Source organism: Staurois parvus, unplaced genomic scaffold (assembly GCF_062004578.1).
Source record: "Staurois parvus isolate SC_StPar_1 unplaced genomic scaffold, SC_StPar_1.0 ptg000607l, whole genome shotgun sequence".
Lineage (NCBI taxonomy): Eukaryota > Metazoa > Chordata > Amphibia > Anura > Ranidae > Staurois > Staurois parvus.
The window spans coordinates 1,384,663-1,412,166 of record NW_028318403.1 but is presented as its reverse complement, the minus strand read 5'-3'; the positions used below and the strand labels follow the sequence as shown (position 1 = coordinate 1,412,166).

Below are 27,504 nucleotides of genomic sequence, written 5' to 3'. Positions count from 1 at the left end.
CTAGATGTCTGCATTGCTCTAAAGAATGTGCGAACAAGGTCCTTATGCAGCTATAATGGGCACCTAAACACCCTAAAACTTGTCACATCGCAATATAGGTTTCTGTACCCCTCAAAGCTCATCGCTTTGACTTCAGTTAAATCAAAGCTGTGTAGGTGAACCATACAACATTAATATATAGCAACTATACCATATATACAATATTAGCATGGGGCAATATGATGTGCTTTATTAAAAGATGCTTATTTATTGAAAACAATATCCACCTATTGAGGTGGCATGATGATCAAAATTACAAAAACAGAAATATAAAAAAAGTCACTGTTTTAGGGCTCAATACCCCTTTAAAAGATCTCATGCCTTAATTCGTTTGTGCTGGGCACAAGTCTTCCTAAAATATTGCATTTGCCCCAAAATGTCCCTTTTTGGTAGAGAAAAACCCTTTAATAAGGGTTTACTTAACGTAATAAATATAAAAAAAAGGAGCAGTTTCTCAGAAGGTCCAGTTTGGTCATTAGGACAGCGACCTGAAAATATCAGTCAAAGTTCTGTCTTTGGGGTGGCAGACTATACACAGTTCCTGCGAGGCTGTTTATTAATATCCAGCTGGCCACACATAGTGCGCCATGTGGCAAATCATACAGACGGCGTCTTTGGGTGGTGGTACTGCTGGATGATCTGAGGTCGCTTCACTCGAGGTTTCCGTCTCTTTGGCTTGCTCTTGGCTTTGTTTATTTGCACCACAAAGAAAGCCAGGACTACCATAGCACCAAGAAATGCAAAGACTGGAATAGTCTGTCCCACGTCCTGGTTATAGCGTCCAGGCATTATGCCTAGAAAGGAAGGAAAATAAATATTATTAATTATAACAAATGCAAATTAAGATTTTTTTTAATTCTAGAAAAAAAAATTAGATCAAAGCAAAAGAACAAACAAAAAAGCAGCTCTGGATGCATTACCCAACTCCTCTACAGTGCTGCCAATCAGTAATTTAGTTCTGCCTTTTTACCCCGGAAGACTGAGGACAGGATGTCATGGACCTGCTGTCCTCAGAAAGCATCACCACAGTGCTCTGTACACAAAGTGAGATTTACTAAAAAGTTGGTACACTCAGAATCTCATGCACCTGTGCATGGAAGCCAATCAGCTTCTTACCTCAGCATGTTCAATTACACTTTAGCAATCAAACCTGGAAGCCGATTGGTTTCTCTGAAGATGTGCACCAGATTTTGAGTGAACCAGTTTTAGTAAATAAACCCCAGCGTACTGATGAAGAGTGTGGTTCTGACATCAGATAAGCTCTTTGTAATACAGAGAACCAACCACCACCTGGAGAAGATCTGAACATTTCCAAGGACATCTGAAAGAAGTATAGGAGTGTAAATAAAACATATCATACAGAGGAGAGAGTCAGTCTAGGGCAGAGGTGGGGGTATGGTGCCCAGAATAGGGCCATAAAAGGTCATCTTTGGAACATGTTCCACCTATATTTAGGGTGGAACATGTTCCATTTCCAGATCTATCCCCCCTCCTCACACCCACGCTCACAATTTAAAAACACAGCTGCATCATTAATTCACAGAGTGAAGTCCCCTCAGCCACTGTGGCTATTGAGTGCATTCGTAGTTCTTTGATTCTTCCTGCCATTCAGTAACTGCCTGAGCATACAGGAGAGGCACAGGCAGACAGCTGACTGAGTCTGCAGGAGCCTGGCATTGCCCCCGCAATCTGCTGATCACAGGTGCAGCACTTTACAGGCTGTAGTGTAAAATAAATAAATGCACTTTTTTTTTACCTGTAAAAGGTTTGTATATTTATTTTTTAATAAAAAGGTGAACTTATTCTTTTGGTTACTAAGAACCCAGGTTACTAAACCTGAGGGAACATGGAACTCCAGCAATGGAGCAACAGCCTCCAACAAGCCCAGCATAACAGAACTGGAACTGCCACAGCATAACAGCCTTCTGAGGGATCAATGCCTAAACCTAGACCTGATGAGGCAGAGTTCCCTTGTGAGAAGAAGAACCAGTCAATGACCAAGAAGAGAAGGATTATAGAGAAACAAGCTGATACTCAAGCGCAAGATAGAAGGGTCGCTGCCAAAAAGGGAATAACTCCACACAGGAGCAAGACCTAAAACACAAACCAAACAAACTGACCAGAACCCACAAAAAACAGGTGAACAGCAAATTTCCATAAACAGAAGGGCCCACCTCCTGACGAGTTTAGCTAGAAATGGGGTCCTCCCCCCACCCAAAAAAAAAAAAAAAAATTGTTGGGGCAGAGGTGTAGAGGATAAGTGCTACTTTCACTTTTGAAGGTAATTCCACTTTATAAAAAAAAAAAAAAAAAAAAAAAAAAAAACCACCCGTTGGAGATCAGTGTATGTAAAGTTGATGCTCACAGTATTTTGTCTTCTGACAAAGAAAGGACTTCGAAGACAACAATCCCTGGAAATGATGATCCTCCAAAAAAGGGACCCAACCTAGATACAGGGATCGAAATCCTTACCAGCGACATGGAGGCTAGGCTGAGTGGGTAACACCAGATACTCTCTGGTCCATAGGGGTGAACATGCTAGTCTGCTCAGGATTTAAATCTGAAATAGTGGAGACAATGGCTGAGACTGGTCAAAAAGAAAGGAGAGGGAGAGAGAAGTCCCTGATTGAAGGGTCTGCCAACACCCGACACTCCTGCAGGTGGGGAGAGAAGGGCAATTCCCTGCCCGATGAGGGGTCTGAAGGAACACAAGCTGCATGTCTTTGCAGCAAGGAAATAAGGTGACTACCCTTGCATAGATGTGTCTGGCAGTTTTAAAATGCTGAAACCCATGTTGGGTCAGGAGTGTCTAGCCTCCTGTGGAATCTCCAATGATGGAATCAAGTGTAAATTTGAAGAGATAACATCCTCCAAATGCACAGGAGATTCTGATGCTCTTTAGACGGAGCACCTTAGCCAGAGTGCTCTGCACATCTGTATATACAACAGACCCATAATGCTTCAAATATCTGTTCCACGCACTCAATAAAAGGGGTTACCACAGCAGTGGAGAGACCTTTTTTGATCCAAACCCATTCTGACAGATTAAGGTCAAACATAATGGAGGGATTTAGGGTGCTTCCAGTCTGCACAGAGAAATCCCTTTAGTGAGTGTAATGGAAAAGTCTTTACAGTTATATGGGCTTTGAAAAACCCAGGGCTGGAGAAAGCAAGCTGATTTTCCAAATGCAGAATCTGACGCTGGAATATTCTTGAAGCCCCTGTGGTCAGCATCCCTGAGGAACTGAGTGTATTGGGCCACAAAGTCCAAATTAGATGCAGAGGTTGCTGACGACAGGGTAGGGGACTCTACCTTACAAGATGGAGCTAATAATTCCAACGGTAGAAACACTATACTACAGGCTCACTGGAATCCAGATTGTAGGCATTGGATCCCTCATTCATAAAGAGTAAACACCCCTACAAGTGTAGGAGAGCATGGCTGGGGTCACCTGAAGCAGTGCAACTGTCCTGTCTGTCTATGGGGTTGATTTACTAAAATTGAAGAGTGCAGCTCTGCATGGTAGCTAATCAGCTTCTAACTTTAGCTTGTTCAATTACGCTTTGACAACAGCGCCTGGAAACTTATTGGTTTCTTTGCACAGCTGCACCAGTTTTAGAAAATCAACCCCTATGTATCTATAGGTACTCACAAATCAAGGCAGCTGGTGATGAGAGTCACACAGCCAAAAGGTGACCTGGTCAATATAGATGGGAATTCAGAACAAGCACGAGATCAGAGTTCCACATAGTGCTTGAAAAACAGGACCATCAGCTGGATGGTGCTTTCTCTGCTGAATGACAGGACAGAATGCGAAGCATGCAGCACTTCATCCTGAGAATGACATCAGTGCTCAGCCACTCAGCATTAATGATGGTGAAACATTTTTCTCCAGGTCCTTCGGCACAACTGGACTTACTCAAAATGAGCCTTGAAAGACAGGCCATGCTCTGCGGCAATGCCACAGCTCTGGACTTATTAAGCGGCCTGTGGGCAACTTGTACCAGTACATGCAGGTCTGTAAAGTGCAAAATGCAACACAGCCCAGTATCCAAAAGGTTCCTGGCTAGCCCCACGCTTCAAGTTCAGCGGGGTACAGATACAGCACTCCAAAGCTAGGCTTAAGAAAAGGCTGATCTGTATAGCAAGACCAACTGGAACAGCAATGTTATAAGGAATCTTGATTGAAGACAACAGAAGAATCATCCAAAGAAAAATTAACATTGAAATACATGGCAGGTAGAGAATAGTAGTAGAATATTATTTGCAAATCAACTGGTCTTATTTAAGATCAGCAAAAGGCAAAGTGCCACATCCTGCATGATCCAATCTGGGATTGTCTTTATGGCTTCTTTTATTTCCACCCGATTTTTGTACTGCCTTGTTCAATAAGGCTATATATGTCTGACAAGGTTTTCATATTTCTTCACACAGATGGGTAGAGGCAATGATCATGACACTTCGTCATAAAGGCATCTGTCAGCTGTTCCATTCTACAGCAATAAAGCCAGTCTAGCCAGCCTAAGAATAAAGCTGTTCTTCTGAAGATGAACACTTCCATGCATGTCATGTGTGAAATTTCTAGGCTTCTATTTTAACCCTTTCATAGCTTTGTTCACATTTTGTAGTTCAGGTGTTAGTCAACTCTCATACTGTTTAAATGACACCTGTAAAGGAGCTAAAACTCTTACTGCCTTTTGGCTTCCTTATATATTTCTCTATATTTTTATATTTTATTTATTTAGCACTGACATATTACACATAACATTTACAGAGTACATAGATCTATTCACATCCCCATAGCAAGAAGGAGCTCACGATCCAAAGTCCCTTCCATAATTACGTACACGAAGGTAAGAAACACAGCTGAATGAAAACCTCCCACAGTTGAAAGTTAAACAGAAATAAAAAGTGGGCACTATGATAATCAGGCATCCTTCCATACTCCTGTACGATTTTTGGTGAATTGTATTCTACTTTGTTTTTTACTTTACATAATTTTTTAATAAATAACTTTTTTTTTAAAATTCTATAAAACCTATACCACGGGGTGCTTAAAGGGTAGTTGCACTTTTGCAGCCACAATGACATAATACTTCTATTTGCTACCTATCCCCATTCACACAGCATTACTTAAGAAAAGTAAAAATTTGCAGATTCCCTTTTATAGATGTTCCTTTCTAGAACTTCTAGCAGGAGAAATTTTACTTTGTTCTCATTGGTATTGGAGGGGAGGGGGTTAGGTCAGAGCTGTGTTTGCCATAATTAACCCTGTCTGTACTGTGCAGGCATATGATATCTCATCAGTTGTACTAGAAGAGTTAAGGATTTAGGAGCAAGGCTTCACACCTTCATACCACATGGACTCCAAGTGATTACTTTTATATGAAAGCCCTTTGCATGTTCCTAAAAATCACCAGCAGTTGTGAGCCTGCTTTAATCCCTTGTATACCGTTTGAAACATATTTTAGTAGACAAAGAGGTTAAATTATGTCTATATTCAAAATAAAAAAAAAAATCTTATTTCCACATTGTGTTTAAACTATTTCTGGTCTACTCCTATTAATCTGAATATCTTGATGTTTGAAAATGTACTTTTTTTGTGAAGAATCCCACACCTTAACTTATTGAACTCTGTTACACATTCACTATGCTCTGTGATTGGCATTGCTGTGTCACCCATTTCAAGAGCCTGCCCCAGAGGTGCTGAGAGGAGGAGGAGTTTCATGAGGCATAGTCAGTACTGGAATCACAGCTTGCAGGCATTCAGGTACTATGGGAAAATTAGAAATTAAAAGCAAACCAAAAAGAATGAGCAAAGGATGAAGTTGCAAAGGATGAAGTTGCAAAGCATGCAGGGAATCCACAAAGTTGTGGAAAAAGATGGCCTGCAGGCAGGCAGCACTCACAGTATGAAAAGAGATTTTTCAAGTAAGTTTATATTGGATTGTCGTAAATAACAAAACCTATGTTTTGTATTGATATTACAAGTTGATGAACATGAAATTGTAAGCTGTGATTATAGATCTCCTGTGATGTATGGTGGGCTAATAAGTGAGAGCACTTCTTGACTATGCCTGTTGAATAAAGACCTAAACCCCTCAGCAGGAGGAAGGAAGAGATTGTGTCCCTCTTGAGTTATTCAGTTGTCTGTGTAACTCTGCATACTGGTATTAGACCTGCAGTTCCAGCTGACTATTTATTCCAAAATTACGTACAGAAAAGTCGAATCTATGTTCATAACATATTTTATTTATCTTCATTATCCAGATTAAAGTTGACAACTTAAAGTTGTGATGAGACAGAAAACTGCAAAATAATGCATCATAGTAATCAGAAGACTAGGCAGTGTTCTAGTAACCTACCTCCAGGTATGTCCCATGCTCCACTCTCTCCTGGTGACAACGGTCTCACTTGTGGTCGATTCAGGCGAATGTTGGGCAGAGCCACTTTATCCAAATCTATTGATAGCAGTTTTTGATGCTTCCACAAGTTACTAGAGAAAATTACAATTTAAGAATGTCATCTGTCATATCAGAAAGCATCGCATGATAAAACATTAATGATGTCACCGGTTTAGTGATCTTACCACTTAAAGTGGTTGTAAACTTCAGACATGAAGTATGAACAAAATATTAATTTATAGTGTTTTCAAGCCAGAGCACACAAGTGCCATTTCAGGAAAGGGTCCTCCAGCAAATTGACAGCCTCAGCTCTGGTCCTGTGTGGAGGGGACTTTCTTCCCTCCAATCAGCTCTCAGAGCCCTCTTCAATGAGCTCTGCAATATGTAATTTCAGTTCTCCACCCCTTTTCTTAACTCTCAGAAAAGCTTTATAAATTCAGCACTTTGATCAGATATAGAGAAACGAAGACTGCCAATAAACAGGTACAACATATGTAGGAGGATTTGTTTAATCTCTGTGCATTACCGAACACCAGTCACTTTACTAGGTACATGTAAGGGTTTACACAACCACTAACTTAGTCCTCGAGGGGGGGAGAGAGAGAGAAAAAAGGGATATCTTTTTACTTACTGATGAAATCTTCACATTCGGGTTATACTGACGTCTACAGTAGGATTGGTCACTGGAAAACTGTAAACCAGCCCAGGACAACCTCTCTTACTACCAGCGAAGTATACAATTGGCTAGGATTAGGGCCTTTTTAAGAATTTACACACAATTTATAATAAAACTACAGATGTATTAATACACTTTCATTAAAAACATCATACAAAATCAGCAGTTGATCAACCACAAAAGGTATAAACACAGAGACTATTCTCACATCTACAGGAAACAACTACATGCAAGTAGATGAAACCAGTGCATTTCAATTTTTCAGAAAAGCTTCATCAGGGAGACACAATGGTCGATGACTTGTACATAGAGAACTTTATAGTAAGATGCAGCTGAATGCCACAATGTATCAAAAGTAGAGCAATGTCCCAAGGGAGTGTTTAGCCAGGGGAGCACAAGGGGATGCTATGGGTCCCCACAGGACGGTCCACTTGATAGAGTTCAAGAGAGCCCAACAAACCCAATTTTCATCAGAGTTATATATGGCTTTCTTCCATGTAAAGAGAAGATGTCACCTTCAAAAAGGTATCTCCAAAAAGAGACAGCAGTAAAGATTGCAAATCTAAATGATTCACTAGCTTAATTGATTTCTTCCATTATGAATGCAAAACAGATTTTTCACACGGTTTGTATCCACCAAATATAGCATACCACAAAATGGCTGCAAGGTACTCTTACTACCAGCCTCAAATTTTTTTAGCCACACAGTACAGAAAGCATGATCACAAACACAGGAGGGCAGGATCCATGTTCACCTAATAGACACAAAGACAAGGAATTTACGAGTACAAAAAAAAAAAATAGGAATTTTGATCAATTCAGTTAACCAAATTCAGTTCCTACAGGGTCACCAAATGGCAAATGAGGGAGCCACATAGGAGACATCCTGAACAAAAGTCCTGATCAGAGAATGAGAAGCCATCGATATCCGGAAAAAAGGATAGCCAGAGTAGAGATCTGCCCCCTGAAAGTGTTGAATGCCAAATGCAGGTCCAAGCCCAACCATAAGAAAAGCCTTGCACCAAGCAAAATTTACCTTCCAGATACAGTAATTCTTTTTGCTAAAAGGCAAATTGGTAGCTTTGTTGGAATAATTGGATTCAGATATGCCACTGTCGATTAGAACCTGGGATTCAAAAGTTATGTTAATAAAGCCTGCAACCGTGAAGCAGGATGGTCTGGAAGAGTCAATGGAATGCCCACCAGGAGTCCGATCAGGTCAAATTAATACATCCACCTAGGCTAATACAGAACTAGAAGAATAATTAGAATGTCCTGCATCCTGATCCTACGAAACAGACATGGAAGGAATTTCAGGGGAGAAAGGTATAAATCAAAGTTTACAGATACCACGGACCCACCAGAACATTCACTGCTTCTGCTAGAAGATCCTGAAGACAAAATCGTGCAGTTTGCGGTTGAACCTGGAGACAAGAAGTCTGCATCAGATGTACCTGTGACACAGGTATTGGAACATCCCTGGGTGTAGGGACCAGGACACGATGCTGCCAGCTGAAAGTCTTCCTGCTAACTGTTAGCCCCTACAATATAAATGACACAGCGGAAATGTGAAGTTGTGCCCAGGATGTGATTGGTTCTACCCTTCTTGCTACAGCAAGACTTCTGGGTCTTCCCTGATGGTCAATGTAAGCCACAGCCATGGTGTTGTCTGACTGAAGCCAATCATTGTGCCCTCCAGCCAGGTGATCCAGCATTCGAAAAAGGACAGCCAGAATGTCAGAAGTTCCAGAATGTTGACAAAGGGATGTGATTTCTCTTACGTCCAAGACCCCAGCAGTGAGAGAGAGAGGCAAGGACTCCTTCCTAGCCCGATAGGCTGGCATCCATCGTGAATATCTTCCAAAGAACTTCCTTGACCCCAGTCAGACTTAGGAGCCCACAAGTCATGGACAATCCGGTCATCTGTGCCAGACAACTGGTCTACTCCGGAACTAGACGGACTTATTCCACAATGACAGAATGTTGTGTTGTATGGGTCTGGAGTGAAATAGGGCAAATTGGACTACCTCAGAGGCAGCTACCATCAGCCCCAAGACTCTCATGCAGAAGCAGAGTGTCTTGGGACTCTTGCGCTGGAGAGTTTGAATCTGGAAGTAGAAGGCTAATAATTTCTCGAGGAGAGGAAAAACTCTGGCTTGAAGTCTAGCTTAAGAATAGACCAAAGATAATACAAGTGGCGAGTCAGTTCCAGCACTAGTTTCCAAATGTTTAGGATCCACCAGAAGCTCTGCACAAATCTGAAAATGGGCTACATTGTCTGCCAGGACCTGTGCCAACTTTCCCCTATTCAGAGAACAGTATGTTGATAGGGGCTGACATGGAGTTATTTTAAACATCCATCCCACATGAGGTGGGGAAAGGGGTGCTATGGGTAATAACCAATTGGTTAGAGAAAAGATATCCATTAGCTGGAGCACATAATGAAACTTATTGTTTCGGGCGGCACAGTGGCTTATGGTTAGCACATCTGCCTTGCAGTAAATGGGTCATGGGTTAGATTCCCGACCATGGCGCCTCCTGCATGGAGTTTGCATGTTCTCCCTGTGCTTGCGTGGGTTTCCTCCGGGTGCTCCGGTTTCCTCCCACACTCCAAAGACATGCTGGTAGGTTAATTGGATCCTGTCTAAATTGGCCCTAATATGTGTATGTATGAATGTGAGTTAGGGACCTTAGATTGTATGCCCCTTGAGGGTTAGGGACTGATGTGAATGTTCAATATACAGTATATATGTGTAAAGCGCTGCGTAAATTGACAGCGCTATATAAGTCCCTGAAATAAATAAATATTGTGAACTCCTGGAATTGGTTTTAAGGAATCATTTATGTTCACTGGAAGTTTTACAAAAAAAAAAAAAAAAAAAAAAAAAAAAAAAAAAAAAAAGGAGGTGCTATTGATGCTGCCTGTGCACCCTGCGTGGTCAGGGGAACAGGTCAAATTGTGGCTACCTTATATGGATGATATGCTGCTGGTGTAAAACAGCACCCTAGAAGTGTTGGCTTCCTTCATTTCACATTTATATTGCAATACCAAAATACGTTTTTGACCTATAAGTATAGTGGTCAGCGAACTGAATTTTTAGACTTGTTGATAAAGTACAGAATAAATGGAATAATACACTTAGGAAGCCCACTAAAAGGATTATGCTGCTCCAGACCACCAGTCTGATCCATGGTTTTTGATAATTGGTCTTTATATTCACAGTCATTGTATACATAAAATTCTGGTTTGTGCATGCCTCTTTAAATGTTCAGAATGTTAGGAAAGAAAGCTCAAATTAGTAGCATAACAGACTGCGCTACATGTATGTGGATTCTTTCTGAAGAAGTCCCAACAAAATGAAACGTGTTGATTTGAGTGTGGCCCACCCCCTTGAGCATATGGATTTCCCTACACCACACATCGACATGCAGCATTATAATCCTGAATCCTGTCATTACTGACCCAAAGCAGGTCTTGGGCATAGCACAGGGCTTAACAAATTTGCTTTATATCCATCTAGGAGCTTTTATTTATTTTTTTTCAGCGTAGAGTGGGTTGTCAGCGCCCGGGACAAGGCAACTTTTGGGTGGCAGGAGTTGGAACCTCATACACTTCACAGTAAGAAGTCCATTCCTTTATATGGTTGAAGGCGCGGCTTGGATTTTGTACTCTCAGCACTGAATAGTGAAATAGGCTGGGATGTTTAACCGTTTCAATACCGGGCAATTTTACACCTTGCTGCCCAGGCCATTTTTCACGTTTCAGCGCTCTCACACTTTGAATGACAATTGGGTACAATGTTGCATGACTGCGCAAACTAAAATTTTAGCATTTTCTTCACACAACTAGAGCTTTCTTTTGGTGGTATTTAATCACCGCTGGGGTTTTTATTTTTTGCTAAATTAACAAAAAAAGACCAAACATTTTGAAAAAAAAACACGTTTTTCTTTGTTTCTGTTATAAAAGTTTACAAATAAATAATTGTTCTTCATAAATTTAGGCCGAGATGTATTCTGCTACATGTCTTTGGTGAAAATAACCCAAATTAGGATGTATTATTTAGTTTGTAGGAAAGTTATAGAGTTCACAAACTATGGTATAGATCTGAATATTGATCAATCCTGAAGTACTGACAGCCAATCTAATTTCTTGAGGTCCAAGAATCTCAGAACAGTACAGATATCCCCCAAATGACCACTTTTTGCAGAGTAGACAGTCCGACGTACTTCATAAGAGGCATGGCGAGTTTTTTGAAGTTGTATTTTTTTTGTCATAATTTTTTGGAAAATGAAAAAATTAAAAAAAACCAAGTTACACTTACGGTAACGTCTTTTCCAGGAGTCTTTCAGGCCAGCACTCTGAGAGACCTCGGCTCCTCCCCATCTGAGGAAACACCTCCACCTACAATAAAAAAGCTCCACTCCCCTCTGACCTCAGTTCTCCAAGCATCCTCCGGTCATCTGGGGAGACACAATGCGAGACAACATAATCATAATAAGCCATCTTCACATAACCAATATCAACAGTGGGTGGGAAACCGGTGCTGGCCTGAAAGACTCCTGGAAAAGACGTTACCGTAAGTGTAACTTGGTTTTTCCCCTACCGTCTTTCAGGCCAGCACTCTGAGAGGATAAGCGAGTACTCACCCTTCGGGCGGGCTAACTGCTTGTAAGACCTTACGACCAAAGTCCTGCTCCTGCACCGAGACCAGGTCCAGTCTGTAATGCTTGGCAAATGTGTCATAGCTGGACCATGTTGCCGCTCTGCAAATCTGCCCTGGGGAAACCCCTGCTAACTCTGCCTGGGTAGCCGCCACAGCTCGGGTGGAATGTGCCTTGATACCCTCCGGGACCTCCAGGCCTTCTGCCTGATATGCTCCTGTAATCGCCAGCCGCAGCCAGCTGGCCAGCGTCCTTCTAGACGCCTTCTTGCCTCTTCTAGCCCCCTTAAAAAAAACAAAAAGGGATTCGGTGCTTCTGAACTCCCTAGATTTCTCTAGATACTGGAGAACGCACCTTCTGACATCTAAACAGTGATACCTCTCCTGATCTACCCCCACCGGGTCAGGAAAAAATGAGGGAAGGACAATGTCCTGTTCCCTCTGGAAACTCCGAGCTACCTTCGGAATGAAGGACGGGTCTGGTCTGAAAACGATCCTGTCTGAAAAAATACGGAGATAGGGTGTTCTGATCGAGAGGGCCTCCATCTCACACACCCTCCTCGCCGTGGTAATCGCCACCAGAAAAGCAGTCTTAATGGTGAGCTCACCTATCGGACAGGACTCCAAGGGCTCGAATGGAGCCCTAGTCATCCCCCCGAGCACCTTGGCCAAATCCCACACTGGAAATGGTCTGGACCTCGGAGGCCTCTGCCTCACCAGAGCTTTGAAAAACCTACTCACCAACGCCTCCCTGGCCAGGGGCGTCTCCAAGAACACACTGAGGGCCGAGACCTGGCCCTTGAGCGTGCTGACAGACAATCCCTTGTCCGCTCCCGCCTGCAGGAATTCCAACACAGAAACCAAACTATGGGTTGCCACAGCTGTCCGGTCACACCAGGCTGTAAAGCAACCCCAGACCCTACCATAAATGGCCTGGGTCTCCTCCTTCCTACTGGCCAGTAATGTCGCCACCACCCTAGGCGAGAACCCCTTTTCTAAGAGGAGCTGCTGCTCAGAAACCAGGCCGTTAACCGCAATCTTCCTATGCTGGGGCAAAGAACCGGCCCCTGTGTTAACAAATCCACTCTTGGAGGCAGCTCCCAGGGTGGACGAGAGGCCAAACTCTTCAGGGTCGCAAACCACGCCCGCCGCGGCCAGAAGGGAGCTATCAGTATTAACGAGGTCCCCTCTGTCCTGAATTTCCTCAGGACCAGGGGGAGCAAAGGAACCGGGGGAAAGGCGTAACAAAGCCGGTAGTCCCACCTCTGACCTAATGCGTCCACCGCTCTGGACCCGTCCCAGCGGGATAGAGAGAAGAAATTTGGGACCTTGTTGTTCCTTCCGGAGGCAAAAAGGTCCACCTCCGGGGATCCCCACCTTCGCACAATCTCCTGAAAGACATCGGGGTTCAAGGCCCATTCCGACTCCCTGAGCCGAGTCCTGCTCAGGAAGTCTGCCTTCTGGTTCAGCTCCCCCTTTAAGTGTATCGCAGACAGGGACGCCAAATTCAGTTCTGCCCAGGACAACAGTGTCGCCGCTAAGGCCCCGAGGGCCTTGCTCCGCGTCCCTCCCTGCCTGTTTATATAAGCCACTGCCGTGGCATTGTCCGTCAGGACACGCACGTGCCGGCCCCTGACCTCCGCCTGGAAGGAGTGCAGAGCCTCCCACACTGCCCTCAATTCCTTCCAATTCGAGGATTTGTCCTTCTGCCCTAAGGACCATTCCCCCTGAGTCACCAAATTTCCCAGGTGGGCTCCCCAGCCCCTGGCGCTGGCATCCGTAGTGACCTCCGCGGAAATCGGAAAGCACCACAACAGCCCCTGAGTTATGCTGGACGATCTCCTCCACCACCATAGAGACCTTTTCACACTGGGGGGCACCAAGACCCTGCGTTCTAGGGAGTGACACTTCCTGTCCCAAACCCTCAGGATCCACAACTGGAGGGGACGCATATGCAGACCTGCCCACTGAACTGCCGGAATGGACGCTGTCAGCAATCCAAGTACCGACATGGCCTGTCTTATGGACATCGACCTGCTCCCCTGCAGTAATCTGACTCCGGCCTCCAACTTGGTGACCTTTTCCAAAGTCAGGCTGGTCTTTTGGTCTACCGAGTCTAGAGTGTAGCCCAAGTAAATCACCTTCTGAGAAGGCACCAGGCAGGACTTCTCCAGATTCAAAACCCACCCCAAGCTTTCCAGATGGTTCCTCACTATAACCAGGTCTTGCCGTAAGTGAGCCTCTGAATCTGCGAAGAGCAGCAAATCGTCCAGATAGGCCACCACTGAAATCCCCCTCAAGCGGATAGAAATCAGTGCCTCCGACAGAACCTTGGTGAATACTCTTGGCGAGGAGGAAAGGCCGAATGGAAGAGCCCTGAACTGCCAGTGTCGAATTCCTTCCTCCCCCCCCACTGCCAACCTGAGGAACCTCTGAGAGGCTTCCGCCACGGGCACGTGTAGGTAGGCGTCCTTCAAGTCTATGGATGCCATGAATGCACCTGGTGGGATTAGGGACCTGATTGTAAAAATGGAATCCATGCGGAACCTCCGGTAACGTACTGACTTGTTCAAGGGTTTCAGGTTCAAAATCAGTCTGAACGCCCCAGACGGCTTTTGAACCACAAACACATGGGAATAAACTCCCTTCCCTCGCTCCGCTACCGGAACCCTGGAGATGACCCCCTGGGACTCCAGAATCTCCAAAGCGCCCACCAGAGCCGCGTCCTTCGTCGGATCCCTTGGACGGGTCGTCACTAGAAAAGTCTCGGGTGGCGGTCTCAGAAATTCTAACCGGTAACCCCTTCGGATGACACCCAAAATGAAGGGGCTGGTGACCACGGCTTCCCACTGTGGGAGGAATGCCGCCAATCTTCCCCCCACAGGAGGAACCAAGTCACCTTGGTTTTTGGGGCTGCTCAGGAGGGCGAAAAATCGCCCCCCCTCTTCCCCTACCTCTCTGTCCAGCCGACCTACCCTGACCAGGCGGTCGCAGGCTCAGCCTCTTTGCCGGGCGGGCCTTCCGTGTCCCCCCCTCCTGCATTTTCCTCTTGAGGGGGAAGGACTTTTTCCTATCAGCTGTCCGGTCCAATAATTCCTCCAACCCCGGGCCGAACAGACAGTCTCCTGTGAGGGGGATGCCGCATAACCTAACTTTTGAAGTGATGTCCCCCTGCCATGTCTTTAGCCACAGCGCCCTTCTGGCTGAATTGGTCAGGGCAGCAGACCTGGCCCCCAATCTCACCGACTCTGCGGAAGCATCCGCAATATACCCCACTCCTTGCAAAAGGGTCTCAAAAGAGGCCAAGATTTTTTCCTTGGGAGAGTCTGCCACAATATGGGCCTGTAATTGCGTAAGCCAATACTCTAAGTTCCTGGCTACCACTGTCGTAGCCATGGCCGGTTTCAGGTTGTACAGGGTCGAGTCCCAGGCCTTCCTAAGGAGAGACTCTGCCCTTCTGTCCAATAAGTCCGGTAAGACCCCCATGTCCTCAAACGCTAGGTCAGTTCTCCTGGTTGTTTGGGAAAAGGCCGCGTCTAGCCTGGGGCTCTTGTTCCAGACCGCCTCCGGGTCTTCCGAAAACGGAAACCTCCTCCTCAACGCTTTTGAGAAGAACGGTTTCCTTTCCGGGTCTTGCCACTCCTTCTTAATCGTGTCTACCAAAATGTCATGCACAGGAAACATTCTGTGCTGGTGCTCCTCCAATCCCTGATACATTTGGTCGTGGAGAGATAAGGCCTTAACCTCCTCCTTAATGTCCAGGGTTTCGTATATAGCCCCCAGGAGCTCATCAACCTCCTCTAGGGTCAACTTATACCGGGAGGGGCCCCTCCCTTCCTCTGAGGGACCCTCACCCGCTGATTCCTCCTCAGACTGGGAGTCCCCCACTGGTTCCTCCCCAGTCATAAGGGGTTCCCGACGACTCACCGAAGCCACCTGGGGGGGGGGGGGAAGTGTAGGTAATGGGAGGGCAAACCTCTCCATGAGGGACTTGAAGGAGTCGAAGGTGGTAGCCAACTCCTTCACTGACCTAGCTAGGTCCCCCTGTTCCGGCTTCTCCTCCCTCACCAACCCCTGTATACATGGGCCACAAAGAACCTTTCGCCAAGATTCTTTTAGAACTTCCTTACAGGAAGGGCATCTCCGCTTGGGCTCCTGGTGCCTAAGTTTAGCTCGGGCCTTGCCCTGCAAGACACAAAAGAAAAAGGGGGGGGGGGGGGGAAGCCCAATCAGTCCGACACTAAACACCCCCCCCCCCCTGCTTCCCGGCAGAGCAACAAGGGCCTGAAAAACCACAGACCCCTTGCCCTACCTTCTGCTAGGGGCCCACAGGTAGGGGAGGCCTCACTGAGGCACCTTACCTGCGACTGGCTGGTGCTGGCATCTCCTGGTCCCGGTGCCTCCGACATCCCGTACCGGAGGGTGGTCGCCTGGTGCAGGTCTGTCCCCCAGACCGCTGTGCACCGCACCGCCACATTCAAATTTCGCGCCGCCGTGGTGTGAAGGCCGCGACCGGAAGCGGAAGTCGCGGCCCTGGGCGAAGCCCCGCCCCTTCCGCCGGAAACCGCCGTCTCCCGACGTCCGGCCCGGCAAAGCCCTCAGACCGCCAGCATGGGAAGGAGCGGAACTCCCCCCGATCCTCCCCAGACCTCACCACGGCCACCCCGACACCCCCCCTCGCCGGAGGGGGCCGGGGGGCGAAGAGCAGGTAAGTGCCCTGTCCCGTCCCCCGGGATGCACTCTCACTGCTGGCAGCCTGCCCTGGGAGGATATGCAGCCGGACACTCCGGCCTTCACTCCCGGCTGCGTCGGGCCTCACAGCCGGCTATCCGGCCCTCGGCTCCCCTATCGTCCTCCTGCGCCTCCTCGTGTCTCCCCACCGGAGGAAACACCTGAACTGAGGTCAGAGGGGAGTGGAGCTTTTTTATTGTAGGTGGAGGTGTTTCCTCAGATGGGGAGGAGCCGAGGTCTCTCAGAGTGCTGGCCTGAAAGACGGTAGGGGAAAATAATTTTCACTATTTTTTTTTTTTACATACTGTCACCAGTGCAGTACAGTGTCATCCTATAACTGGCATGGCGGTGAACAGGGACACTGACTGGTGACAGTATGAAAAAAAAATATATATATATATTTTATTACATTTTTTTTATTTTTTTTTTAAGATTTTTTTTTCATATTTTACTATGACCAAAGTAGTACAATGTTACCATAGTAACATTGTACTACTTTGGGGAAGTGATCAGTATTTTTTTTTTTTTTTTACACAATTTGCTTATAGCAAAGAATTACTTTGCTATAAGCAAGCATTTACCTGAATGAAATCGATTCATTCAGCTTTTTTTTTTTTTTTTTTGTGCTTAGCTGTGATTTGGTCACAGCTAATCACATGACATGTGCATGTGATTAGCTGTGACCATTCACAGCTAGGCACTAGTATACAATGAATGGCATGAATGAAGCCATCCATTGTATACAACTGTCATGTGACCTGCTGTGATTGGTCACAGCAGGTCACATGGCACAAGCAAAGGGGCCGGTACTCAGATCTGTCATCGGCCGTGTCCGAGGTACGCGGCCGGTGACAGATCGCGCTGCTGCGCCGCTCTGCATTAGCGCAAACTGCGCATGTGCGGGAGCACGCCAAATGGCGTGCACCCGGAGTGCAGCAGCAACGCTCATGCCAGTGCAGCAGCTATTCAACATAGCAATGCTTTACTTATAGGTACAGCAACACCCATGAAATACTACATAAACTTATGAATACAGAATTGATGATACATCCAATTTGGCACTGCCTTGATGCGCACACAAACAGATAAGAATAGTTTTGTTTGTGTCTGTATTTGGTCTCAAACTGATTTTGAGCTGTGACAGGCTGCAGGACTCTATCAATCTCAGAATCTAGGATAATAGCATGTTGAATGCATCTTATTGCAGCCAACTCAAGAGTATAGATATAAATATATATACTGTTAATTGCATCTTTAATTTGCATACATGTTCTAGATATAGGTAGCTGACCATAAGAGTATGAACGCCTGCTCAATGGATTTTGCAGATAACAATGTCCTGTTACTGGGAGCAAGGGTGTGCCATTTTTCTGTATGAAAACTTTTCTTTTTTTACACTCAAGTGGTGCCCATCACAGGTTTCTGTCTTTTTATACGAGTACATTTGTGAGGATACCCTGCCCTACATTAGGGAGAAAAAGTGACTGCCATTAAAAATATTAGAGCAAGGTATGATAAATGTCCCCAATATCAAAAACCGTAAATAAGTGACAGTCTATATGATGGATATATTGTGAAATATGACTTCAATCCAGTGGTGGTGCTCCCACTGGTAAGGTAAGAATCATGCACTTACCAGAAGCGTAATTAAATTACACAGTGTGTATATCAACAGGAATCCCCTTCACAGGTATAGGTACTCACATCCTCCGAGGGCTCATATCCTTATTAACTGGAGGGAGAATCACCTTGTGTTCCAGTCCGGACCTATACCTGTGAAGGGGATTCCTGTTGATATACACACTGCGTAATTTAATTATGCTTCTGGTGAGTGCATAATTCTTACCTTACCACTGGGTGCACCACCACTGGATTGAAGTCATATTTCACAATATTTCAATTATATAGATTGTCACTTATTTACGGTTTTTGATATTGGGGACATTTATCATACCTTGCTCCATTTGATTTGTTGATTAGCGCTGCACATATTTTATATTTATATGACGAGGTTTTTTTGGTTTCCTTGAGTGTTCAGCTGCTTACCATAAGAGCGCTCACTTTTATTGCTTTTATTTTATTAAAAATATTAGACTCCGACTTCCACTCTTATAATAGGAATAATAAGAATAAAAATCTATAAAACGGACATGGCAATTAGATCCCCTCCAATAGCCTTAGGCTGGCCATAGATGGCTAAGTTTTTTATTTTTTTCAGTAATAAGTCAGTGGGCTGAATGAAAAAACAAAAAAAAGGGGTTTCCCGACATTCTCCTTCGATATAAGCTGAACAATCTGTCGAGGAGGGCGACACTGATCAAAAGTCATCCTGTGCTTGCTGAACCAGTAAGTACGCTAGGGTTTGGCAGATGGAGATCACAGCAAAAATCAGGTTGTAGAGCAAGACCTCCTGATATGCACTTGGTAGGTACAAACATCTGATCTGGTGTTCCAAGTCTGCAAAAACAAAGACAGAGACCAGAGGGTCCGCGTTCTGGGACCATGCAGAATCCTGTCTCCCCCTTTTGCTCTGAAAAAGGGATCGTGTGAGATTCCAGATTGTGGGCCTGTGCTGCCTGTTACTTTACTTTAATAAAGGACAAGATTATCTCTACATCAAGGTGTGAAGATCCTTATTTTATGATGACTGTAGGCAGGCAGCTGGAACAGACTGAGAATTAGCATTTCATGTGGCTCTTGCAAACCAGAGCCACAGTGCAAAGATGTTTCCTCAATGCTTAACAGCAGAAAGTAGCATGCGCGACTCCACTCAATGCTGAAGAATTAGGCGCTGACGTCATGTGCTAACCTCTCCTGCAGGAATTCTGAAGGTGCTCAGTGATCCACATAATGAGGTAGCTCATGGTGCTCAGTGCTAACAGTGTACTAACAAAGCAAGACTTCAGAGGTGGGGAAAACATTGAGGCAATGCCAGCGTCTCTGAAAGAGCCTTGAAACCATTACCAGGGGTCTGAAAAATGCCACAAGTGGAATCCAGTGCAGGCCACTTCCATGCTTGTCCCGCACATCCAGTCTCTGTCCAGCAGGGTCTGGCTACAAGTCCCAGGCTTGGCTAAGGAACGATGTCACGTAGAGGCCAGTTTAAGCAGTTATGCAACAAGGAATCTTGATTGAAGAAAAAACTTGTAAGAAAGTGACTCAACTTTTCATAGCAAAAATGAGGAAAAAAGACTTCTACCCTCCTAGGAAACTAGCAAAAAAAAACTGAGGAAGGCTGATAGCAGAAGGGGTTATCCAGTACCGGCCTAGTTTTTTTGTCTGACAGTGTCCAGTCCTTCTGTAGGTGACAGCATAACCTGAAGTTGAAAATTTCTACACCCTGTTCCAAATTATTATACAAATTATATTTAAGTGTCACAAAGATTAAATATTTTGTTTTTCAGTTTAACTCATGGATAGCATTGGGTCTCAGGGCTCTTCTGATCACTGAAAACAATCTCGGACACCTGTGATAATTAGATTGGCAGGTGAGCCCAACTTAGGGAAAAACTATTAAAGGAAGGTGTTCTACATTATTAAGCAGAGCACCATTTTCAAGCAATATGGGGAAGAAAAAGGATCTCTCTGATGCCGAAGAGTGAAATAGTTCAATGCCTTGGACAAGGTATGAAAACATTAGATATTTCACGAAAACCTAAGCGTGATCATCGCACTATTAAGAGATTTGTGGCTGATTCAGAGCACAGACGGGTTCGTGCAGATAAAGGCACATTGAGGAAGATTTCTGCCAGATCCATGCATCGGATCAAGAGAGCAGCTGCTAAAATACCATTACATAGCAGCAAACAGATATTTGAAGCTGCTGGTGCCTCTGGAGTCCCACGGACATCAAGGTGTAGAGTCCTCCAGAGTCTTGCAACTGTGCATAAACCTTCTATTCGGCCACCACTAACCAATGCTCACAAGCAGAAACGGCTGCATTGGGCAGAAAAATACATGAAGACTAATTTTCAAACAGTCCTGTTAACTGATGAGTGCCGTGCAACTCTGGATGGTCCAGATGGATGGAGTAGTGGATGGTTGGTGGACGGCCACCCTGTTCCAACAAGGCTGCGACATCAGCAAGGCGGTGGTGGAGTCATGTTTTGGGCCCGAATCATGAGAACAGAGCTGCTCAGCCCCTTTAGGGTCCCAGAAGGTGTAACGATGACCTCTGCAAAGTATGTGGAGTTTATGACTGCCCGCTTTCTTCCCTGGTACAGAAGGAAGAACTATGCTTTCCGTAATAAAATCATCTTCATGCATGACAATGCACCATCTCATGCTACAAAGAAAACCTCTGCATCAATGGCTGATATGGGGATAAAAGGAGAGAAAGTCATGGTGTGGCCTCCATCCTCCACGGACCTCAAACCTATTGAGAGCCTTTGGAGCATCCTTTAAGCAAAAGATCTATGAGGGTGGGAGGAAGTTTACATTCAAACAGCAGCTCTGGGAGGCTATTCTGACATCTTGCAAACAAATTCAAGCAGAAACTGTCCAAAAACTCACAAGTTCAATGGATGCAAGACTTGTGAAGCTGCTATCAACTAAGGGGTTCTATGTTAAAACGTAACGTGACCTGTTAAAATGTTTAAAAAGTTAAAAGTTTGATTGAAATAGCTTTTGATTTCAGTAAATATGCTGCAAACACAACAAATGACAATTTTCAGTTCTTTACAACCTATTAAGTGTTTTGAAACTTACTGTGCGTAATAATTTGGAACAGTGCATTGTAAGTTATTTATGTTTAAAAAAAAATACTGTTATCATTAGGTTTGTTCAATAAAATTTGAATTGTACTCTTAATAGTTGATAACATGAGAATTATGCTGAATGTTATTTACATCAATTATTTATGAGAAAAATATAATTTGCATAATAATTTGGAACAGGGTGTAGTCTTTAAATGGATGGGAAAGAAACAGATTTACATGTTGCCAGTTTAGCAGCATATTAATTAAACTTGAGAAAGAAACAAATAACTTATGTATTGCTTTTATGTCAAACACTTGGCAGTACTAGAATCAACTGCGATGCCTGCAGCAGCAACTGACCACCTCCTGTAGTTGCAGACCAGAATCTCACAATGCTATGGAGCATGCTGAAAAATCCAAGTGAAATATAAAGCACTGCTGGTCCTCACAACTGCTCAATATCAGTCAAATATTAGCCAGTACACTGCCTTATTAATACAATGTACAGTAGGATAGGAGGGAAAGGGGAGACATGGTTGAAAACTTTAAATACATCAAGGGGGTGAATAAGGTTCAGGAGGGCAGGATTTGCAATATAAAGCAAAGATCAAGTACACGGGGACATGACCTCAAACTAGCTGGAGGAAAGTTCAAAACTAATCTTAGAAAGTATTATTTTGCTGAAAGGATAGATGATGCTTGGAATAGACTTCCAGCAGAGGTAGTCGGTCAGTAAACACTAAGTGGATTCAAACATGCTTGGGAGAAACAGATCTATACTCAGACCAAAAAAAAAAAATTATATAAAAATACACAGATATTCACAGTGCATTCATAAAAATAAAGTATTTTACACCCATGTGAATGTTAAAATGTGAATGTACAGACTGTATTGTAATGTGTTGTGTCTTTTATAATAGGATGCATACCTAGGAGCAGTTTCATTGAGTGGCAGTGGTTTGGCCCAGGATAAATGTGGGCAGGCTGGTAACGGTCGTGGCTTGGGATCTCCAAGATGTGCTTCCAACACTTTTGAATAACGATAAAGATGATTTCCTAAGTAAAAAAAAAAAAAAAAAAGTCACCAATTTATGTAGTGCTAAGCAGGACACATACCATTTCCATTACTTTCTGCTCCTTAAAAGAGAAGCATTGTTTTTTTTTTTAATCACTTACCTAGGTGGATGCAGCATCGATCTGATGTTGCATCTGTCCCCCGCCGACTCTGTGGGTGAGAATGGAGCGATCAAACACCGCTAATCGCTCAGTTCTTCCTTCCACTCTGTGCAGAGACTGACGGTCACGTCCATATGGTTGTAATCTTTCCCCAGCCTAGACTGACTCTGTGATATCATCTGACAGCCTACTTTAGCCCGCTGTCTGCTGAAACCGGGTCACAGCAGGGCAGAATGAACTGCACTTTTGTGATGCACAGGAAGTACAATTAAATGAGCTTTGGCTGTAGGTTTACAGATTAAAGTGTTACTAAACCCAGGACCCTGCATTCACTATATCTTGTCTCCCACAGTACACACAACATGGTAATGCAATTATTTTAGTAAATATAAGCTGCTAAATACCTTTTCTCATCAGCAGTTAGAGCAGTCTTGTGACTTCTACCAGTGTCCAGCAAAGCACTGATTACAACTTGAGGAGTTTTCATTCTCCTGTAGGAGGATGCAGGATCCCTGACTTCTGTCTGGACAGTGCCAATTGGCCCTGTGCTGATCACACGCACTCTCCCAAGAAAAGAAAAAAAAAACAACTCTCTAGCAATACACAGCAAACTGAGCATGTGTAGAATGGCTATGGGTTCAGTCTGTCTTATCAGGAGATGTGGACATTTGAAGAAGGAGGAGGAGCAGAGAAAAAATGGTCAAACAGCCTTTTTACACAATGTAGAGGATTAACCCCTTAGGTTCCACAGTGAGTATAACAAGCATACTTTAATGCATCAGAGATGCAGTAACACAGACTTCCAGAAATGGTATACACTCCACTGAGTAGGCAAGGTCCATCATTATTCTATGCAGAAGAACAAAGTACTACAAATTGGGGAGGAATGGGAACTTTTGACCTGGGAGACAGAAAAAACACAACTGGCCCTTTTAGTAGGGACAGTCTCCTGCAGGCTAGAAGTTTATCATGCAAAGTGTGTTGCAGTGCTTGTTAGCCATGCCGAAAGGGGGGATTTTTCTACTTGCCCTAAAATTGTCTGGTCCATTGAGGGACGCATGAATTTCTAAGGTGATACACTGGCAAATGAAAAAAAAAATGTTAAGTGATAAGCCTGGTATAACCCTTCCTACTCCAATTTGGTGGTCAAGCAGTACAAAGAAAATGATCATAGACTCAGAGGGGTGGGACTTGTGTCCACCAATGAACCAAGAAATGTATTTTACAATAAGTACAAGAATCCAGTTTTTTCTTGTTCATTGAGGGGCAAAAGGAATTGAGACTGTTCGAATGTCCAGAAGCAGCCCAACTGAGGAATGGGCAACAAATACAAATAGGCACACATAAAACCACCACAACTGAGGACTGCTTGCAACTTACAAAGACATTCACCTGTTAAAATTTAGAAAACGTGCGAACAGAAGACCAGGTGGCAGCCTTGCAACTCTGAAAAACTGTAGCCTGATGCTAAAAGGCCCAAGAAAATCATCAATCGATCTAGTAAACTAGTTGACAAAGGATGGAGCCTGATCCTTTAGAACTCAACTTGTGTCTAGAATGAGATGCAGATACTCCAGGTGATGAGCTGGTTGCAGAACTTGCTTCTGAAGTTTCAGGATACAGCCAAAACTTTGCAAGCTCTGAACTGTCCATACCACTTTAATCCAACAGAACTTGTTCCGAATGCTCCCTCAACAGGAGGTCTTCCAGATACTCCACAATGGGGATGCCCTGGGAGTGCAGCATAGTGAGCACAAGGGCCAGTACAATTGTGAACATTCACGTAGTGGAAGATAGGTCAAATGACAGCGTCACAAACTGGATTTGCCAGGGACCCACAGTGAAGCGAAGGACCGATTGATGCTTGGGATAATATGCATGTGCATAACTGTCCGCAGAAGCCAGAAAGTCTCCCTGATGAAGAGAAGCTATGACAATCCTGGTGGCTTCCATGCAGAATTTCTGGACCCAAATTAGGACACTTAGGGCCTTGAGATCCAAGATGGGGTGAATACTCCCCTGCAGTCTGGGAAAATAACAGGCTGGAGTAGAACCCCTAGAATTGTTTCGCTGCACGTACTTTGGAAATAGCCCCTTGTTCCAGAGGACCCACAAGGGCTGTATGGAAATTTGCTTATATGTACAATGACACAGACAGGTCGGAAGAATAAGGTTGCCAAAAGCAGAATTTTATCTTGTAGCCCCCTGGATACTACATCCCTCAGCCAAGCATCCAATATGATGGCTGACAAAATTGTCCCCAAAACAAAGCGGGTGCACCTCTTCATGTTCAGGAAGATTTATTCAAGGGCTTGGACTGATTGCCAGACGTAGGCTTGGTTTTGAAAGAGTCCTGGAAGCATCTTTGCCTACAAGGAGGGATGAACCTTCCTATGCCATGCCATTCTTCTGTTCGGCAGATGGGTACTCTTGCCACCAGAGACATCCTTGAAAAGTGTATTCAGAGCAGAAATGCTGTCCTTCAAAAGGGAAGGCAAAGCAGGTACTTTTTTTAATGTCTATTCAGCAGGCCAAAGTTAAGCCAAATAGTTCTCATGTTCACCGACAGCAGACTTATACAACAAATGAAATGTAAGACCTCTAACAACCCATCCACACAGAAGCTCAAGGTTGCAGCCATAAGCTCCAAATGTTCCATAATTAAAAGGACCAATTTGAATGGCAACCAAATCCTTTCTGATGGCCTTAGCTCAATCAGCTAAAGTTTGGCAGACTAAAGTCACAAACAAGGCAGATTTCAAGTCAGGACCTGCAAGAGGGAACATGGTTTTAGAAATGGCACTTCAAACACTTGCCAATGGGGTCTCTAAAAACAGGAGCATCCTCCACAGAGATGATTAAGGTTTTGCCAATACGAAAAACAATTATCCACAGCAGGGGTGGCCCACTTTGAACAAAGATCCTTTTAAACAGGTACAGGTCTGAGACCTTGGAAGGGATGAATACTTTTCCCTCCTTAGAGGGTTAGTCCAGTCTCCTTAAAGAACAGGAAACAACAAGTGCATTGGAAAGGTCCTGAACGCCACGAAAATGGGTAGGCTGGAAACAAGAAAATACTGTGAACAGTGTTAATAGGAGCCGTTACGGTCTCTTGCAAATGGAGTACACACATCTTTTATATACACAGGTTAGGTGGGGGGACATTAAGAATAGAGGAATAGATAGTGTTAGGATTTTCTTCCACTTTATGGCCTTTAAATTCAGCTCAACGGCTGAAGGCTCAGAGGCCGCTAATGTCTTGATCAGAAATACTCTGCAGGGAAAGCCATGGAAGCACGCTTATAGCCTCTGTGGTCAGAGTCAGCCATTACCATTACATGTTGTCCCATATAATCCTGCATGACTACAGTAAAAATCTCCCAAGACAGAGCCAAGGAGGGGGCCATGTTTTACAGAGCAAAAGAAATACTGAGTATGGCAAAGACTCAAGCAGACGGCAAACGTTTAGGCTGTCAGTATCAGGCCTTTCAAGGGTGCACTGCAGGCAGCACCAACAGTTAGTTGATTCAGAACTAAAAGGCAAGGCAGGGGTAATGTAGCTCAGGGTACAAGGCCAGGCCTTGAATATTCACAAACTGGCTGCTGGTAGCAGGAAAGGGTTCAGGAATTTGGAGGTCACCAAGTCACTGTAGGCATGCAGCAGCGACAAAGGGAGGATAAATCCACGCCACTGAGCAGTGGCAGGAAGGTGTTTCCTGTATGCGGGGAAAAAAAGTACAGAATGCACTCATGAAACACCCAGCAGACGATTTCAGCACTCAGGCCCTCGGCATTAACCCCTTCTGTGGATAACAGATGCAAAGCTGGGATTTTTAAATGGCACCAAATGGCCCTAGTAACAAGGTCACTCTCAGTGCTTGGCCCATACAGCTTACTCACAAAATGAGTCTTTAGAGATAGGAAGGGAGAATGTCACCAGCACACCGAGGATCACCAATATGGGTCCAAAAGTTTTAATAAACAATCACATAGTTACAGCAAGGCAATGTTTTGGAGTCTCGCAGGACCCCTTCATCAGGCACATGGTCTCCCTTGTGGATTCTGTTCGGTTCCAGCCGATGGTCGCTGCAGCACCCACTTATACACACAGACATTTTGGATTGTACACTTGCATTCTTTAGATATAGGGTCACTCCTGGGGTTTTTCCACTCTCTCGACCAAGACAGCTGCTGATCTGGATAGCAGCATATATACACCAGCCCAGCAGCTTGTGGAGGAATCTAGATTTTAAAAAATTACATGAATAAAAAGTGGCAGTCTTTTCTTAGCAGGGCAAAGAAAAGGCATCTATCTTCCAGGTATCAAAGCAAAAAAACTGAGGCATGCTGAGAGCAGTATGGGTTTTACCCAACTGGTCATCTTTTATTTTAATCTTTTGTTATCCAGTGTCCAAATCCTCAAGTTGGTGACAGTATAACCCAACCATCTTGGAATTACTGTGTCCCTCAAAAAAACAAGAATAAATAAAGGCAAAAAAGGGCTTATGTTCTCCAGTCATGTAACCTCTAAGACAAAAAATAAATACTGAAAAACTAACCCAGCCAGGTATTGTGACTGCAGATTAAAAACAGGAAAAACAGGGAGCAGGCAGAAATATATTATCGAGGGAGAGCAGTATCTCCCGTCAAGACAAATTGTACTGGCCAAGTGACAAATGTTTCCTTCCCAGAAAACAAATCAGTGTCACCACTGGAAGGAAAATGCAGTGGGTTGCAGGTCTGATGACTTCCTTGGGAAGACCAGGGCAGACTGACCATTTGGGAACTTGGGCACTGCCCGAGGGCCTGGGGTCAGTAGGGGGCCCCATGAGATGCCCCTGGTACCTTAGGCTTTTTTTTGGGTGTGGTTTGAGTGTGGGCGAGGACACGGGCCCCATAATCCCATATTGCCCGGGGGCCCCATGAGTTGGCAGTCCGCCCCTGGGAAAGACCCTTGTACCCCCCCAACACTAATTCTTTGTAAGGTATATGGTACATACTGTATATCTCTGCATAACTCATTCTATAAACGACACAATCAAAAGAAAATATTTACCTGGTTTCTTAGAAATATACCGTATTTGCCGGCGTATAAGACGACTGGGCGTATAAGACGACC

The 27,504-nt window shown here is 44.5% G+C and overlaps 1 protein-coding gene across 2 annotated transcripts in view; it reads right to left on the bottom strand.

Moving 5' to 3' along the window:
• Positions 1–203: 203 nt before the first annotated feature.
• The window catches only part of MBTPS1 (membrane bound transcription factor peptidase, site 1), a 78,783-nt gene continuing 51,482 nt past the window's right edge, over positions 204–27,504 (bottom strand). For both annotated transcript variants that reach the window (XM_089692858.1, XM_089692860.1), the window contains exons 21-23: positions 22,139–22,265; positions 6,406–6,536; positions 204–833 (exon numbers count right to left, since the gene is read on the bottom strand). In XM_089692858.1, coding sequence (XP_089548984.1) covers positions 637–833; positions 6,406–6,536; positions 22,139–22,265 — 455 coding nt within the window. In that variant the 3' untranslated portion in view covers positions 204–636. The remainder of the gene's footprint in view (positions 834–6,405; positions 6,537–22,138; positions 22,266–27,504) is intronic.